The 15,793-nt window shown below is 44.2% G+C and overlaps 1 protein-coding gene across 1 annotated transcript in view; it reads left to right on the top strand.

The window, feature by feature from the left end:
* LOC138286982 (mucin-22-like) overlaps positions 1-13,844 on the top strand; it is a 51,109-nt gene extending 37,265 nt beyond the window's left edge. Inside the window, exons 6-7 of the mRNA XM_069227346.1 lie at positions 5,135-5,238; positions 13,516-13,844. Coding sequence (XP_069083447.1) covers positions 5,135-5,203 — 69 coding nt within the window. The 3' untranslated portion in view covers positions 5,204-5,238; positions 13,516-13,844. The remainder of the gene's footprint in view (positions 1-5,134; positions 5,239-13,515) is intronic.
* The last annotated feature ends 1,949 nt before the right edge of the window (positions 13,845-15,793 follow it).

Here is a 15,793-nt window from a genome sequence, read left to right as displayed (position 1 = left end):
AATGGCTAAAGCAAGAAAACACAAACTTTCTAAAAGTGTCAGTTTCAGAATTGCAATTTAAAATCCAACTTCACCATAAGTTAGGATTTTAAATTGTGATTCTGGAGACAACAGACTTGAAGGGTTTATCTCTTTCCAATTGGAGACTACACTTATAAAATGTAATACGGTAATCCCTATCTTATCCTATGCATTAGTGAAAAACTAATTTGAGAGTTTTTCACTACCAGGACATGTAAATCTTAAAAGTACATGCACTGTCTCTTAAATGCATTGCACCCTGAGTTCTGGGTTGTCTAGTACCTACCTTAGGGGTGACCTATATTTATAAAAAGGGAAGGTTTGGACCTGGCACAATGTTTATTTTGCCAGGTCGACATGGCTAAGTAAACTGCACACACCTGCTCTGCAATGGCAGGCCTGAGACATGGCTAAAGAGCTTCTTAAGCGTGTGGCACAATCATTGCTGCAGGCCCACTCTTAGCATTTAATTTACAGGGCCTGGGTACAAGGGGTACCACTCTACTAGGGACTTATAAATAAATTAAATTTGCCAAGTGGGAACCAACCAATATTACCATGTTTAGGGGAGAGAGCACAAGCACTTTAGCACTGGTTAGCAGTGATTACCAGTGGTAAAGTGCACAGAGTCCTAAAGCTAACAAAAACAAGGTCAGAAAAGTGGAGGAGGAAGGCAAAAGGTTGGTGGGAAGACCACCCTAAGGCTGTTAGGTCTAACACTTAGTAAAAGAGAAAATAACATTATGGTAATGCCCGTATTCTTTCTAATGCACTGGAAATGTTGTAGTTGATTATATCCTGGCAGGAATTCCACCATTACTCCTACTGTTTTAGGAAGCTCTTGTTGAGGCTCCCTTGCTAGGAATGGTCTCATTAGCCATGCACTGGAATACTCCAATTGTCTGATCATAGTTACAATGTCTTCATTAATACTTGCATGCTAGGGGTCTCTCATTGTTCATGCACTGATGATTATGCCCCTACCACACTTCCATGCTAGGAATGCTCCCATTGTTCATGCACCAGTGATTATGGACGTGTTAATCCCTCCATGCTGGGAATGCTCTCATCGTTCATGTTCGGGTGGTTAGGTGCTCACTTATCCTTCCCATTGGTCAAGCACTGGTAGTTACGCAGTTCTTGCTCCTCCCTTGCAAGGAATGCACTCATTTTTCATGCATTGGAGGTTACGCACTCATAGATCCTTCCATGCTAGGAATGCTCTCATCGTTCATGCACTGGTGATTAGGTGCTCGCTGATCCTTGGTTTTGCCAGGTGGTTAAACCCTTTTTGATCCTTCCATGCTAGGAATGCTCTTACACTGGTGGTTATGCCCTCATAGATGGGAATGCTCTCATTGGTCATGCACTTGTGGTTTTGTCCTCATAGATCCTTCCATGCTAGGAATACTCTTGTTGGTCATGCAGTGGTGGTTATGCCCTTTCTGATCCTTCCATGCTAGGAATGCTCTCATTGGTCATGCACTGGTAGTTCTTCCTTACTAGGAATGCTCTCATTGGTCATGCACCGGCTTATGCCCTCATAGATCTTACCATGCTAGGTATGCTCTCATTGGTCATGCACTGGTCATGATGCCCTCATAGATCCTTCTATAGTAGGAACGCCCTCTCTGTTTATGCACTTGTGTTTATGTCCTCATGGATCCTACATTTGTGTTGATGCTATCATTGATCCTTCCCTGTTGAGAATACCCCAATTGCCTGGTCATAGTGACAATGCCCACATTAGTCCCTCCCTTGCAGGAATGTCCTCACTGATCATATCATGGTAAGGCTGTCCTCACTGACACGAACACCACCACCACCTATCCTGTCCTCTATGAATGCCCAACTGATCTTTCAACCTGGGAATTTCCTAAAGGATTCCATAGTACTCAGAATTCTCTCACTGCCCACACACTGATCCATCCATGTTCACCAAGTGACCCTTCCAAGCTTGTGTTGCTCTTCTTGACTCTGTGCTGTGGGGAACGCCACCACTGATCCTATCCTGGCAGGAGCACCCTCATTGAACCTTCAATGTTGTGAATGCCCTTCACTGACCCTATTGTGCTGCCTATTGCAATAGGAATAACATCAGTGATTATTTGCGAGTGGGAATGCCCACATTAATCCAAAACCATTGATCTTACTCATGTGGGCATACCGTACTTGAATCTTTCCTGATGGGACGCCTTGCAGGCCTGGCTCTTCATTAAGGCAGATGTAGGTAGCTACCTCACTATCCCACCACAGGAGGGCAACAGATGATAAGAAAGGGACTCAGAAATGGCTTTATCGATACTGGACATGAGCATCAGAAGGCAATATTGCCTGGTGCTCTCACATCCTTCACTCCAATTCTTCCTGTACCTGTGGAAATACTCTTGTTGATCCTTCCCTACTGGGAATGCCTTCACTGACCTTACCCTTGTTAGAATTCCCTCACTGACCCTCCTCTTGTAGGGATGCTGAAATACCACAGTGGATCCTTCCATGCTAGGAAGTGTTGTACTGATCCAGTACTGGTGGGAATTTACTCACCTGTAGGAATGTTTCTATTCATATTACAGTGCTCATGCTGGTAACCCAGGCCCTAGACTAGTGGGAATACCACCACTAATCTTGCTAGGGTGGAAGTGCTCTTACGGGTTCTTCCTCGATGGGAAAGCCATTATTGATCATCCAGTGATGAGAATGCCCTCAATGCTCTTACTATGATGAAGTGCCCTTAATAGTACTACTGTGCGGGTAATTCCCCCACTGCTTCTATCCCAGTCAGAGTTTTTGCATTGATCCTTCTGAAGTAGGAATTGCCTCACTCATTCTTCCCTGCTGTGAATTTCCTCACTGATCAATTCTTCTGAAAATTCTCTAATGCAATATCGCTATAGTTATTACCGTCAAGAACATGCACCCAATGCTCTTTTCCTAACTTGAACTCCCACACTGAGAAAATGTTCATGAGAATGCCTTCATTGGTTCATTGTAAAAAGAGTGCTTCAATGGTCCTTCTTTGCTTGGAATACCCACAACTCATCCTCCTCTCAGGGGAATTCCCTCATTAGTCCATATCTGGATGGAATGCCCCCTTGATCCTATCTTGAAGACAATTCCCTCGTGTTCCCTCTGTGATTGGAATGTTTCATAAATGCTAACTTATTAGAATGCCCAAATTGGTCCTTATCTGAATGGACTGTCGCATGGATCTTACCTTGAGAATGGCCTCATTGATGACTTCCTGAAGAGAATGCTCAATAGACAGGTCTCTGTTCGAAATAACCACATTCATCGTAAACTGATAAGAATTCACTCCAAGGTCGGAAGGTTCCTCTTACCAAGCTAGAATACCCTCATTAGTCATTTCCTGGATGGAAGGCTCCATTGATCTTTCCCTGGTGAGGTCTCATGGGTCTTTCTCCTGTCAGAATATCTCATTAAACCTTTTCTAGTGAGAATTCCTTCTTGTGCCTGCTCTGATCACAATGTCCTATTTATTCCTATCTGGTGAGAATGCTGTCATTGCTCCTACCGTGACCAAAATGCCTTACTGAGCCTAGCCTGGTCAGCATTCTCTCATTCGTCCTCACCTGGACAAAATATTCCATGAATCTTTCCCTGGTAAGGATGCCCTCAACCTACTGTATTAGGTACAGCCCAGGTTCACATACCTCATGGGGTGGTTATGGTACCTCCCACACTGGTTTCAGTACCTTCGCAGTTTGGTATTGTCCAGATTCTGGTATCTCTTTGGTTGACTATGGTCTAGGTTATAAAAGCCCCTGTCTGGGAATGGCCAGGATCTGATACTTCCTGGGTTACTTATGGTTCAGGGTCTGATAACTCTTGAGTTGGATTTAGGCTAGGTCTGATACCTTCTGAGCTGTGTATGGTCCAGATTTTGATACCCCATCGGTTGGTTATGGTCCTGCTTCTAATGCCTATTGAGTGTGATACCTCCTTGCTCAGCAATGGTCCAAATTGGGTTGGGTATGGCCCAGGTGTTGATACTTTCTGGGTTAGGCATCAGTCAGGTTCTGCTCACTCTTGGGCTGGGTATGACCCATGTCTTAAACCTCTTGGGTTTGAGCATAGCGCAGGTTCTGATAACTCATAGGTAGGGTATAGTCCTGGCTTTGATCCCTCCTTGGTTGGGTTTATTTCACGTTCACATATCACCTGGATTGGGTATGGTCCAGGTTTTGATATCTCCTGTGTTTGGTTTTGCCTGGTTCTGATGCCTTCTGGTTTAGGTGCTGCCCAGAGTGTTATAGCCCTGTGGGTGCGGTCTAGTTTCTAAAACCTCGTGGGTTGACTATGGTCTATTCTTGATTCATTCCCACCATTATGATACTTCCTGGTTTGGTGTGGGTTAGGATCTGATACCTCCTGGCTGGATATTGTCAATGGTTTGAAAAGTCCTGGTGTGGGAATGATCAAGGGTCTGATACATCCTTGGTTGAGTATACTCCAGGTTCATAAACCTTCGGGGCTTGGTATGGGCCCTACTTGGTTGACTACAGCCCAGGTTCTCTGTCTTCATAGGATAGGTATGGTCGAGGCTCTGACACCTTGTGGGGTGTGAATGGTCTAGGGTCTGATCCTTGGTGGATTGTGCACTGTTCAGGGCCTGATGCACTGTGGGTCGAGTTTGTTGCATGTTCTGATACATCTTTGGTTAGCTATTGTCCAGGCTCTGATATCTCCTAGGTTGGGCTTGTTTTAGGTTCTGATACCTTCTGGTTTGGGTATGGTTCAGGTTCTGGTATGTGCTGGGATGGGTTTGGCCCAATTTTTGTAGCTCCTGGGTTAGGTTTGGGCCAGGGTCTGATTGTCCCGGAGTTGAACAAGACCCAGTTTCCGATATTGATAGGAATGGTCCAGGTTCTGATACAACCTAGGATGGGCATGATTCCCCTGAAACCACATGTAAAATGATGCTGTCTGGGAATGAACGGTCCAGGTTCTGATACTTCCTTAGCTAGGCTTGCTCCAAATTCCCACATTTCTTTCCCGCATTGGTAATGCTATACTGTGAAGAATTAATGATGTAACCTGCTCACGGGGATATGTAATTGAAGAAAATGTGTGCTTCTCTCTCCACCATGTCTAGGTTGTAACAAGAACACCCTTTTGGAACAGCTATGTGGTATCTTTGAGACCATCCCCCGTTGCTTCCTGATCTGGACGCCGCACCCTAAATGCTGGCTAGAGGGGGTAAGCCAATGCACGGAATCAATGCTGTGTAAAATACAAAGAATGATGAACTTTTATAAACTGTCCACTATAATTGTTTGCGTCCATATTAGCATACTTTGTATACACAGCAGAGAAAGAAAGGTCTGTGGAATATGTGAAATGACAGACAACTTAAGATAAAGGAAGGATAATGAGAAAACAGATAAAGCGAGGATTAAGAAAAGGAAAGGAAAAAGAGGTGACGAGCAAGGGGAGGGGACCTATAATACTAAGCATAATTCTGTGGTACACCCATCACAAAATGTAAGATGAAGAGAAGGCAGGACCGGCCAGGTATTCCTCACCTGCAGCTCACTGAGAGCAATCACATGTCACACAATAGACAATTCTGACCGCTACAACTGCCTGCAGCGGTTTTGAGCATTGCACATTAAGATCTAGTTTGTCCCACATGTTCCTTTGTTGTATTTAAAGTATTTTTACTGAGTCCATTGGCCTCACATCTGCATACCTAACATTCCCATGACCACTGTGTATGGTGTGAAAGGTGTTCTGCATTTTTCCACTTTACAGCATTATTTTGGGTGCCATTGCTACCAAGGAATCCAGGAGCACAACATCCCTCTTGTCTACGGCTGATATGGAAGGTTTTCAGTAAATTTGCATTTGAATGTTGTGTTAAATATGTGACACATTTTAATTCTATCTAAAGAGGAGCCCCAGTCTCTGGTCAAAGTTACAGTCCTATTTAACTTTAGTACATAAACCAAAGGATACTAGATGTCTCTTCTAAAACCACAATGCTGAAGAAAGAAACAACCCAGCAAAGTTTCTAGCTCTTAAAAGATTGTAAGCTCAAGCCAGGGAAGAGGGCCTCTCGGGATCTAGAGTGTTTTGACACTCCACCCCGGGGGAAAGGGCCTCTTGGGTACCTGCAGAGCATCAGGTCTCAAACCGGCAGAGAGGGTTTCTTGGGTACCTGAAGAGCATCAAAGCTCAACTTCGGAAGAGGGTCTCTCAGGTATTTGTAGAGCATCAAAACTCAAACTAGGGATTGCCTCTCTGGTACCTGGAGAGCATCAAACCTCTAGCTCGGGAACTGGGCTTCTCGAGTACTGGAGAAATTAAAAACTCCTCCTAGGGAAGAAGGCTTCACACGTACCTGAACAGTCTCCATGCTCATGCCAAAAAATAGGGTCTCTCTGGTACCTTGAGATAATCAACGCTCTAGTCAAGGAGGAACGCTAAAATGTATTTATATTTTAAATATCCTAAATAATTTAACCTTATTTATAATGGGGTTTTATTTTAGGTTCCTATCTCGATTGATTTCTATCGGAGCGTGTTGCAGTACCAGTGGGTGGCCAACTGTGGTGCTGGACTTACTACTGCTGATCTTTTTTGGCAGTAGTAACTTACACTTGTAAAGTTGGCTCCAGCCCCTTTTTCATGGAGTGGGTTTTTGGAAGTATACACTTTTGAGTAACTTTACATTCAGAAATGGTGACTAGCCATATAGGAGATAGTGCTGGCTATTGACTCACTAGACTACTCCAAGGCTACTCGGCTGGTTTCACCAGTGTCTTTTATAAAGCATACAAGCACCTATTGGCCCCTCATATGCTGGACGTGTACAAGGAAGCCCTAGAAATCGAGGTGCTTTTGCCTAAGCTCTGGGAAGCAGTTATGACTCTATTACTAAAACCATTCTATGCGGCTCGTACTGACCATTGTCATTGCTAAATTTTGACAACAGAATCCTGGCTAAACTCGTGGCTAATCGGTTCGCCTTATTGCTGGATCAAATTATCTCGCCTGCTCAATTCGGATTTGTGCTGTTCAGATCCACATCTCTTAACCTCTGTATGGTTTTTGCTGCCCTTCATAGAGTATCCCCGTGGTCCCACCCGCATTAACCCTCCTAGATGCAGAGAAGGCCTTTGATTCTTTAGAATGGCCCGTCTTGCAAGCAACCCTCTGCAAACTTGGCATGCTGCGAGGCTTCACCTTCCTGATCATGCTATTATACTCCTCCACAACTGCGCAACTTCGAGTTAACGGCACATTGGCAGCTACCTTCCCCATTACCACAGGGACCAGGCAGGGTTGCCCTCTGTCCTCCCTCCTCTTTATTATCGCCATAGATCCACTCATACGAGATTTACAGGAGAAACACCTGCACATAGGCTTACAATTCAGAACTGGGCCATTTCTAGTCTCCCTCTAAACAGACGATATTCCACTGTTCATCCGACACCCTGCTACTAACCTGAGCCCAGTGCTTACGGAAATAGCCCAATTTGGTGACTTCTCAGGGTTATGGATTAACTGGAAAGAGTTGGAATTGTCCTCTTTTACTGAAGCTGCTCCAGTTAACTCCAGGTTCTCTCTCTTCTGGTGCAGTGACCATGTCAAATATCTGGGTATCTTTATTTATCAAGATAAGGAACAAAAACTCTGACTAAATGACGGGCCCGCCTTGGACAAACTGAACATTCAGATCCGTCTGTGGTGGGTCGCATCGCTCTTGTTAAAATGGTGATACTCCCATGTTTTCTATATCTATTTGTCAACATCCAAATCCCACTTGCAAATTCATTTTTCACCACACTTAAGAGCTCCCAGGGCCGTTTGATATGAGCTGGGAAGAGACTGCAAATACGTTGGGAGGTATTAGCACTCCTGTATGGAAGCGGGGGTTTTGGCGTGCTCACTCTCAGTTTTATTTAACTGCACAATGCCACTATGCATATTACTGGTACCAACCTGACGCCCGACGGCCGTATATCATACTGAAGAAGGAGCTGACCTTCTCCACTCACTTACATTTACTTCTCTCATCTGGCATACCTCTGGATCCCACAGATGTTCAGACACTTGCCAAAACAACCTGCTCTATTCCTCAGTGATGCGCCGGGGGATAATCCTTGGCTCCCACTAACACTGGAGAAACTGATGTGACATACACGCTGCTCTCTCCAACTTTCTACCTTGGGTGACCTTTTCCCAGACAGCCACAAATTTTCTCAGACTGAAGATGCCCGTTTCTCATCCGCAACGTATATGGATCACTTTGTTCTTAGCGATCTGCAAAGTATACAGGGGGCATGAGATATTAGCATGGTCCATTCCCCTAGACCCTAAACTCTCCTTCACATACTGGCTGTGACATTTCTCCAGGTGCTACACTACAGCATCATGCAGGCTTCAGAGATCTCACCACCTCTGGACCCAGTGAATGACTCGAAAGTGCTACACTAGAGAATCCTCTGTGCTGCGGAGATCTCAGAGCTAAGCACTGGCATCTTTGAATGTCTCAAAACGTTACACTAACAGTCACATGGGCTAAGGAGGTCTCAGCACCTCTGGGTCATGTGAATGTCTCAAAGCGCTACCCTAAGCATTAGTCAAGCTGTGGAGCTCTCAAAGGTCTACATCTCTGGATCAATGTGAATGTCTCACCTTGCTGTAGTACAGATTCACTTTGTTTCTGGAGGTCTCAGAGCTATACACTTCTGAGCACTGTGAAGGGCTAGATTACAGCATCATCTGGGCTATGAAAGTCTCAGTGACCCTGGGCCTTGTGAATGTCTCAAAGCCCTATACGAAGTATCGTCTGGGTTGTGGAAGACTCAAAGCTTCACCAACCAGGTTAAGGAATTTCAAATCCAAGACTTAAAATGAAGAGCGAGGGAATATCCATGTCTTGAGTATCTTCCTGAATTTGAAAAGTGGAGTTATACATCTTCGGAAAGGAGGGAGAGTGTTCCAGAACCTGGTTGCAGCAACTGAAGAAGCTCTACTGCCAATGGAAACTCACATCAATGTCTACCACCAATGGAAACTCGTCTCAACTTATGCACAGTGCTCAGAAATGAGTTTTCTGCGTGTAGGCGGTGATTTGGCCTCTAAAACAAAAAACATTTGAAAAGAAGGCAGAGGGTCAACAAGGGCTTGATGAACTAAGCAGAGATGTGAAATAACTCCTAGCTTCACAGGCAGCCAATGCAGTGAGGCCAAGGCCAGTGAAATAGGACCAGCATGCTTGTGTTTGACCACTAGTCTAGCCACAGAATTTTGAAGTAGCAGAAATGTATAAAGTGCATTTGGGGTAAATCAATGTAAATGCAATTACTGTAGTCTAGCCTAGCAGCAATAAACTCCTATAAAATCTGGATCTTGTGGAAACACACAAATAAATGAATAATACATTTAAGAGTGTGAAGTTAAAACAAGCATGAAGTGACCACCACATTGATCTAGTTCAGGTTTCTCCAACAAGTACCTCATGAGCTACTGGTAGCTCTCCAGCTCCCTTTAAGTAGCTCTGCAGTATGCAACCCAGGTTATTAAATGAAGTTTTTGCTTGGCTAAATTAATAATTATCTACCAATATTGAAAAGTGTATATTGGAGATGAAAGTTTGTGCATTTTCAAGACTCATAAGCTGAGGTTTGGGGGGGAAAAAAAGAGTTGAATTTCAAATGAATTTCCAGTACAATCATTCCAACTATTGAGTCTGTGGTGGGGGTGGGAGATAACTGGAATTGCAGTTCCAATTCACCCTTCAGCATGCATGTGCACTTTATAAAGCCATGTGTTATTTTATATTCAAAGCTCATATTTGAGTAATACCTCATGGGAACTAGGGTAATTTATTACATTGGTGTCTGGGGCATTACGTTATGGCTGTTATGTATTACCCATGCAGAAGCCTGACAAATTGATTTTACAATACTGGTGGTAATCTTGCTGATGCATTGAGGAGATCACTGCTGACATTCTTGAATGGCATTGCCAGAAATGTAATCGTGTATGCTGTGGTCACTACTACAACACTAATAATAATAGCAGCACAGGAAGACTTTTATTGAACATAAGTAGTTCTTACTACAGAAAAGGTTGGAGACCTCTGATCTAGTTTCATAATGTCAGACACATGTCAAACGTCATACCTAGATTTTTAGCACAGTTTACTCAAACAGGTTTGTCGTCTAAGGAAGGTGGCCAGAAAGGGAGGTCCCAGACCAAAAAGGATCTCAGTCTTTCCCCCATGGAACTTCAGTTGGTGCTCCACCGTCCAAGAGTCTGATGAAAGGATTTGATTGTATAAGGTACTAACTTCAGTCCTGTTAGAAATGGGGTTTTTGGTTGGCAGTTAGGTTGCCCTCTGTCCAAGCAAGAACCCTCACGCTAGTCAGGGTAAGTCACACACAATCCAAAATCAGCCTGTGCTCACCCTCCGGTAGCTTGGCACGAGCAGTCAGGCTTAACTTAGAAGGCAATGTGTAAAGCATTTGTGCAATAAATCATACAACACCATAGCATAACACCACAAAAATACACCACACAGTATTTAGAAAAATATATAATATTTATCTGGGTATCTTCAGGTCAAAACGATCAAAGTTGCAATATGAATTTGTAAAGATATCACTGAAAAGTGATATAAAGTGTCTTAAGTCTTTAGAAAGTATACAGAGTCTCTTTCAAACACAAAGTACCTGGTTTCTGGTGGAAAATCTCCTCAGAGGGCCACAAAGGAAGAGGTGCGTGGAAAAAGGGTGTGTGCGTCGATTTCTCCCCAGCACACACGGACTTGCGTCGTTATTTTCCACGCGGGGAAGTCGGGCGTCGTTTTCCGGCGCGCGGACAGTCTCTTTCTGTGGGTCGCGGGGATTACCAGATGTCCCGGGTCTGTGCGTGGATTTTCCTGCTTGTTTTCCGGCTGCGCGTCGTTCTGCGGGGCTGCGCGTCGAAGTTTCGATCTCCCGGCAGGCGTCGTGTCGATTTCTCCTGCGGAGTCGGGCGGCGTTGTCCTTGCGAGGCCGTGCGTCAAAGTTTTGATCTCACGGCAGGCGTCGCGTCGATTTCTCCTGCGGAGTCGGGCGGCGTTGTCCTTGCGAGGCCGTGCGTCAAAGTTTTGATCTCACGGCAGGCGTCGCGTCGATTTCTCCTGCGGAGTCGGGTGGCGTTATCCTTGCGAGGCCGGGCGTCAAAGTTTTGATCTCACTGCAGGCGTTGCGTCGATTTCTCCCGGGAAGTCGGGCGGCGTTGTCCTTGCGAGGCCGGGCGTCAAAGTTTCGGTCGTCCCGAAGGCGTTGCGTTGATCAGCGTCGGTGTGCGGCGTTTTTCTTGCCGCGGAACAAGCTGTGCGTCGAAAAGTTCGGCGCACGGAGCGTCCAAGAGGAAGAGTGAAGTCTTTTTGGTCCTGAGACTTCAGGGAACAGGAGGCAAGCTCTATCCAAGCCCTTGGAGAGCACTTTTACAGCCAGGCAAGAGTTCAGCAAGGCAGCAGTCCTTTGTAGAAAAGCAGACAGGTGAGTCCTTTGAGCAGCCAGGCAGTTCTTCTTGGCAGGATGTAGTTTCTGGTTCAGGTTTCTTCTCCAGCAAGTGTCTGATGAGGTAGGGCAGAGGCCCTGTTTTATACTAAGTTGTGCCTTTGAAGTGGGGGTGACTTCAAAGAGTCTCTAAGAAATGCACCAAGTCCCCTTTCAGTTCAATCCTGTCTGCCAGGGTCCCAGTATGGGGTGTGGCAGTCCTTTGTGTGAGAGCAGGCCCTCCACCCTCCCAGCCCAGGAAGACCCATTCAAAATGCAGATGTATGCAAGTGAGGCTGAGTACCCTGTGTTTGGGGTGTGTCTGAGTGAATGCACAAGGAGCTGTCAACTAAACCTAGCCAGACGTGGATTGAAGGGCACAACAAGTTTTTAGTGCAAAGAAATGCTCACTTTCTAAAAGTGGCATTTCTAGAATAGTAATATTAAATCCGACTTCACCAGTCAGCAGGATTTTGTATTACCATTCTGGCCATACTAAATAGGACCTTCCTGCTCCTTTCAGATCAGCAGCTGCCACTTCAACAGTGTATGAGGGCAGCCCCAATGTTAGCCTATGAAAGGAGCAGGCCTCACAGTAGTGTAAAAACGAATTTAGGAGTTTCACACTACCAGGACATATAACTACACAGGTACATGTCCTGCCTTTTACCTACACAGCACCCTGCTCTAGGGGTTACCTAGGGCACACATTAGGGATGACTTATATGTAGTAAAAGGGGAGTTCTAGGCTTGGCAAGTACTTTTAAATGCCAAGTCGAAGTGGCAGTGAAACTGCACACACAGGCCTTGCAATGGCAGGCCTGAGACAGGGTTAAGGGGCTACTGAGGTGGGTGGCACAACCAGTGCTGCAGGCCCACTAGTAGCATTTAATCTACCTGCCCTAGGCACATGTAGTGCACTCTACCAGGGACTTACAAGTAAATTAAATAGTCAATCATGGATAAACCAATCAGTAGTACAATTTACCCAGAGAGCATATGCACTTTAGCACTGGTTAGCAGTGGTAAAGTGCCCAGAGGTCAAAAGCCAACAACAACAGGTCAGAAGAAATAGGAGGAAGGAGGCAAAAAGTTTGGGGATGTCCCTGTCAAAAAGCCAGGTCCAACAAGTCCCCTTTGATCTTAAAGGTAAGTGGAGTGCCACCTGGCTAAATAAACAAGGAGAAGCTGAACAACTGGATAAGAAATGCCAGCTTACTACTGAAAATCCTGCATGTTACAATAAATACTGTACAAGTTCTCCTTTTAGATTACAGGTTTTACATCCTAAAAAAGTTAATAACTGGTGAGGACTTTATAATGAAACCCAGTAATTAACAGGTGCACACATTTCTACACAACTCACAATTCTGACTCCTGCATAAACAAGGGCATGTGCAGGGGTAGGAAAAAACAGAATCACTCATAATTAGGGCATTTGAGTACATAAAAGAAGAACCATTTACTAGACCATTTCTAGATCAGTAGATCTGCATGTCCTTTCTTTGTCCCCAGTACACTGCAAATCAAAGGGAAGAGGTACAGCTGCAAACCAGACAGACACCAGCAGCATCCATCTTGTAGTTCTCTCAATTGCACACGTACAGGAGCTGATTTAATGCCAGTCATGCTGCAGTTATTACCACTCCAGGACTGCTCAGACTCAAGCAGTGGGCTCCCCAGAACTTGCCTTGGCCAAGATCACAGAGCCGTCAGCAGCGTCACCTATCTGCAGTAAGGCTGTATACCCCCAGGGTCCAGGCCTATTGTGCTGCTGCAAGTCTGTGTACACTATTTGTACTGTGGAACACTTATTAACTAAGTTAGATCTACTAAGGTGTGACTATATACCAGATGTTATCAGTTGATTGATGAGGGGAAAAATGAGTAACACAATTATTATAACTATACAAATTGTAATTGGTTTCCATACAGTTCTCTTATATGATCGTAATCAGTTTTTTTTTATTTGTAGCACCACTGGTCTGGGATTGGATGGATTAACATCATGTTTTGAAAATGAATAAGTGGCTAAGCATCCAGAAAAAGGCTTGTGATGACCGCATATAACCGAAACAGTTTCTCCACCTTGATTTCCGACTTGAAGTTCACTGATGTTGAGTTTGGGGAAGGACATTTTTCCTGTAAAACAACATCTAAATGATGAAGATGGAGTTCAATTGCTTTGAAAGGAATGAAGGTTGCTTTTACCATGCCGTTTTAAATACCAAGGAAGAGAGTTTAACAAATATTTTTGTATGTATCATTTCATGTTTTGTTATAATTTATTTAATTATAAGCATCTATGTGTATAAAGATAATTTATATGAAATAAATTAAGATTATTTTAGATACTAAATGTCTTATGACTGATAACAGGCGAGATACACCAGGATAGCGGGAAATGATGAACACAGAATAAGGTTTGTTTCCTCATCTTTATAGATAATTTTTACCTGAAATATTAAATGTTATCCCTGGTGATAAATAGGGTGTTCCAGAATTTTGATCATAGGCGGAGAAATAAATAAGTAGAGTAGGAAAACAGCAGTCTGGGGCAGAGAAGTTTGAAAAGGGAGCGATCAAATACAAATTCTGAAGAAGCAGTTAGGTACAATCTGAGAACAGAGAAGGAAAGAAAGGGAAAACAATGAAAATTAAAACTGCGGAACACAGGCAGTGGATGTTGAAAAAAGATGCAGAACAAGAAAGGTAGCAAATAAAATATTATAAGAAAAAGAATAAGGAGAGAAATTAGCAAAAAAGGGAGAAAGGCGGTGAACATAGAAGATGCAGACAGAAGAAAATTAGGGAGTGGAATGGGTTTCAAAGTGCTGCACCCACTCACCCTTTCACACTATACTCACATAGTGTACCATTCCGCTTAAAGTGAGAAAAACAGTGCCAGATCTGTTCTACTCTCCCTTTGATGCAACACAGAACAGAATCTTCCTTTTGATGCATCATTGCGCAGCAACTTCAGATACTGCGCTGCAATGCGTCATATTTTAATAAAATTTCCCCAGCAAAGAAGCTGTGACATATTGACCGATGGTGCCAGATGCCATGTGGGAGGTGCACCCCTTCCTTCTCAGGGCCAGGTGCAGAAGGACCAAAGATACTGGATAACCAACCCCAACCACTGTGAAGGGGACAGAGAATAAACACATGCACGAGTAATGCAGAGAAAATGGTGTTTGTAGGAATGGCAGTCCATCTTAAATTAAAGAGGTTACAAGAGGCAGCATCAGGAGCAGAGAGAAAAGTGGTGGACAGAAAATGGGGAGGAGGTTAAGTCTACAGCAAGAGGTGAGAGAGAACGAAAGCACAGACATCGAGGGATAGCTGCAGGACAGATGGAGAGAAACAGATCTGGAGACAGAATGTTAGAGGGGACAGAGAAAGACAGTGTGTAAAATAAAAAAATAAAAAACAGGATAGCCTACAAAGATTACAACAAGCGGCAAGAGACCGAAAGCACAGACATGGAGGAAACGCAGCAGGAAGAATAGCGAGAAACAGAACTAGAGACAAAGAGAGTCAGCGTAAAAAGGCAAAAACAACAATCAGGACAGCATATAAAGTCTGTAACAGCCGATCTGCAAGCAAGGCAATCGCTGTTTCAACAGACCAGAGCTTCCACCCTAAATCAGCTGGAGTATAATGCTAAAAACACACAAACGTTTGCCACGTTTATACATTTTTTAAACACAAGTGAATTGAAGCAAGCACACGTGAGAAGAATGCAACTAACTGATCTTCACTAACGAGCAGGTGCCAGGATCTTCTGCTGAGAAAGAAAGCCAGAAGACCTTCACAAACTGATACAGGAGGTGGTACCATTATATTGTAAAATTATCGCGCTGTTGTCCTAATCTTCTGACCGAGGTTATTCTTACCACAGTAAAGAAAATGAGCAGTTGTGCAACACGAAATAAAACGTGGATGCTGAACTGAAAATGATTGCAACATAGGACGCACAAGGATTTTAGTGTTTAGGCTGGTATTAAAGCAACATAGCAATTCATGAATAAAAACGTACCTAAATGTTAAGGCACACATGAGCACTGGCGTTTTCGAAATAATGGTAGGGTATTAAAGTACAGGCATGAGTGAGATGACTTTCTAAAGTGGGGAGGAAGAGAACAAGGATGGAGTGGCGTCTGCACTTACAACACAGACTGGAAGGGACCTTGGGCCAGGTTGGGAGACGAGCGACTGTCCCAAAACAAGATATGTGGAGGGACAAAATT

The sequence above is a fragment of the Pleurodeles waltl genome, chromosome 4_1 (assembly GCF_031143425.1).
Source record: "Pleurodeles waltl isolate 20211129_DDA chromosome 4_1, aPleWal1.hap1.20221129, whole genome shotgun sequence".
NCBI classification, from domain to species: Eukaryota; Metazoa; Chordata; class Amphibia; order Caudata; family Salamandridae; genus Pleurodeles; species Pleurodeles waltl.
This window is presented reverse-complemented; position numbering and strand designations above follow the sequence as displayed.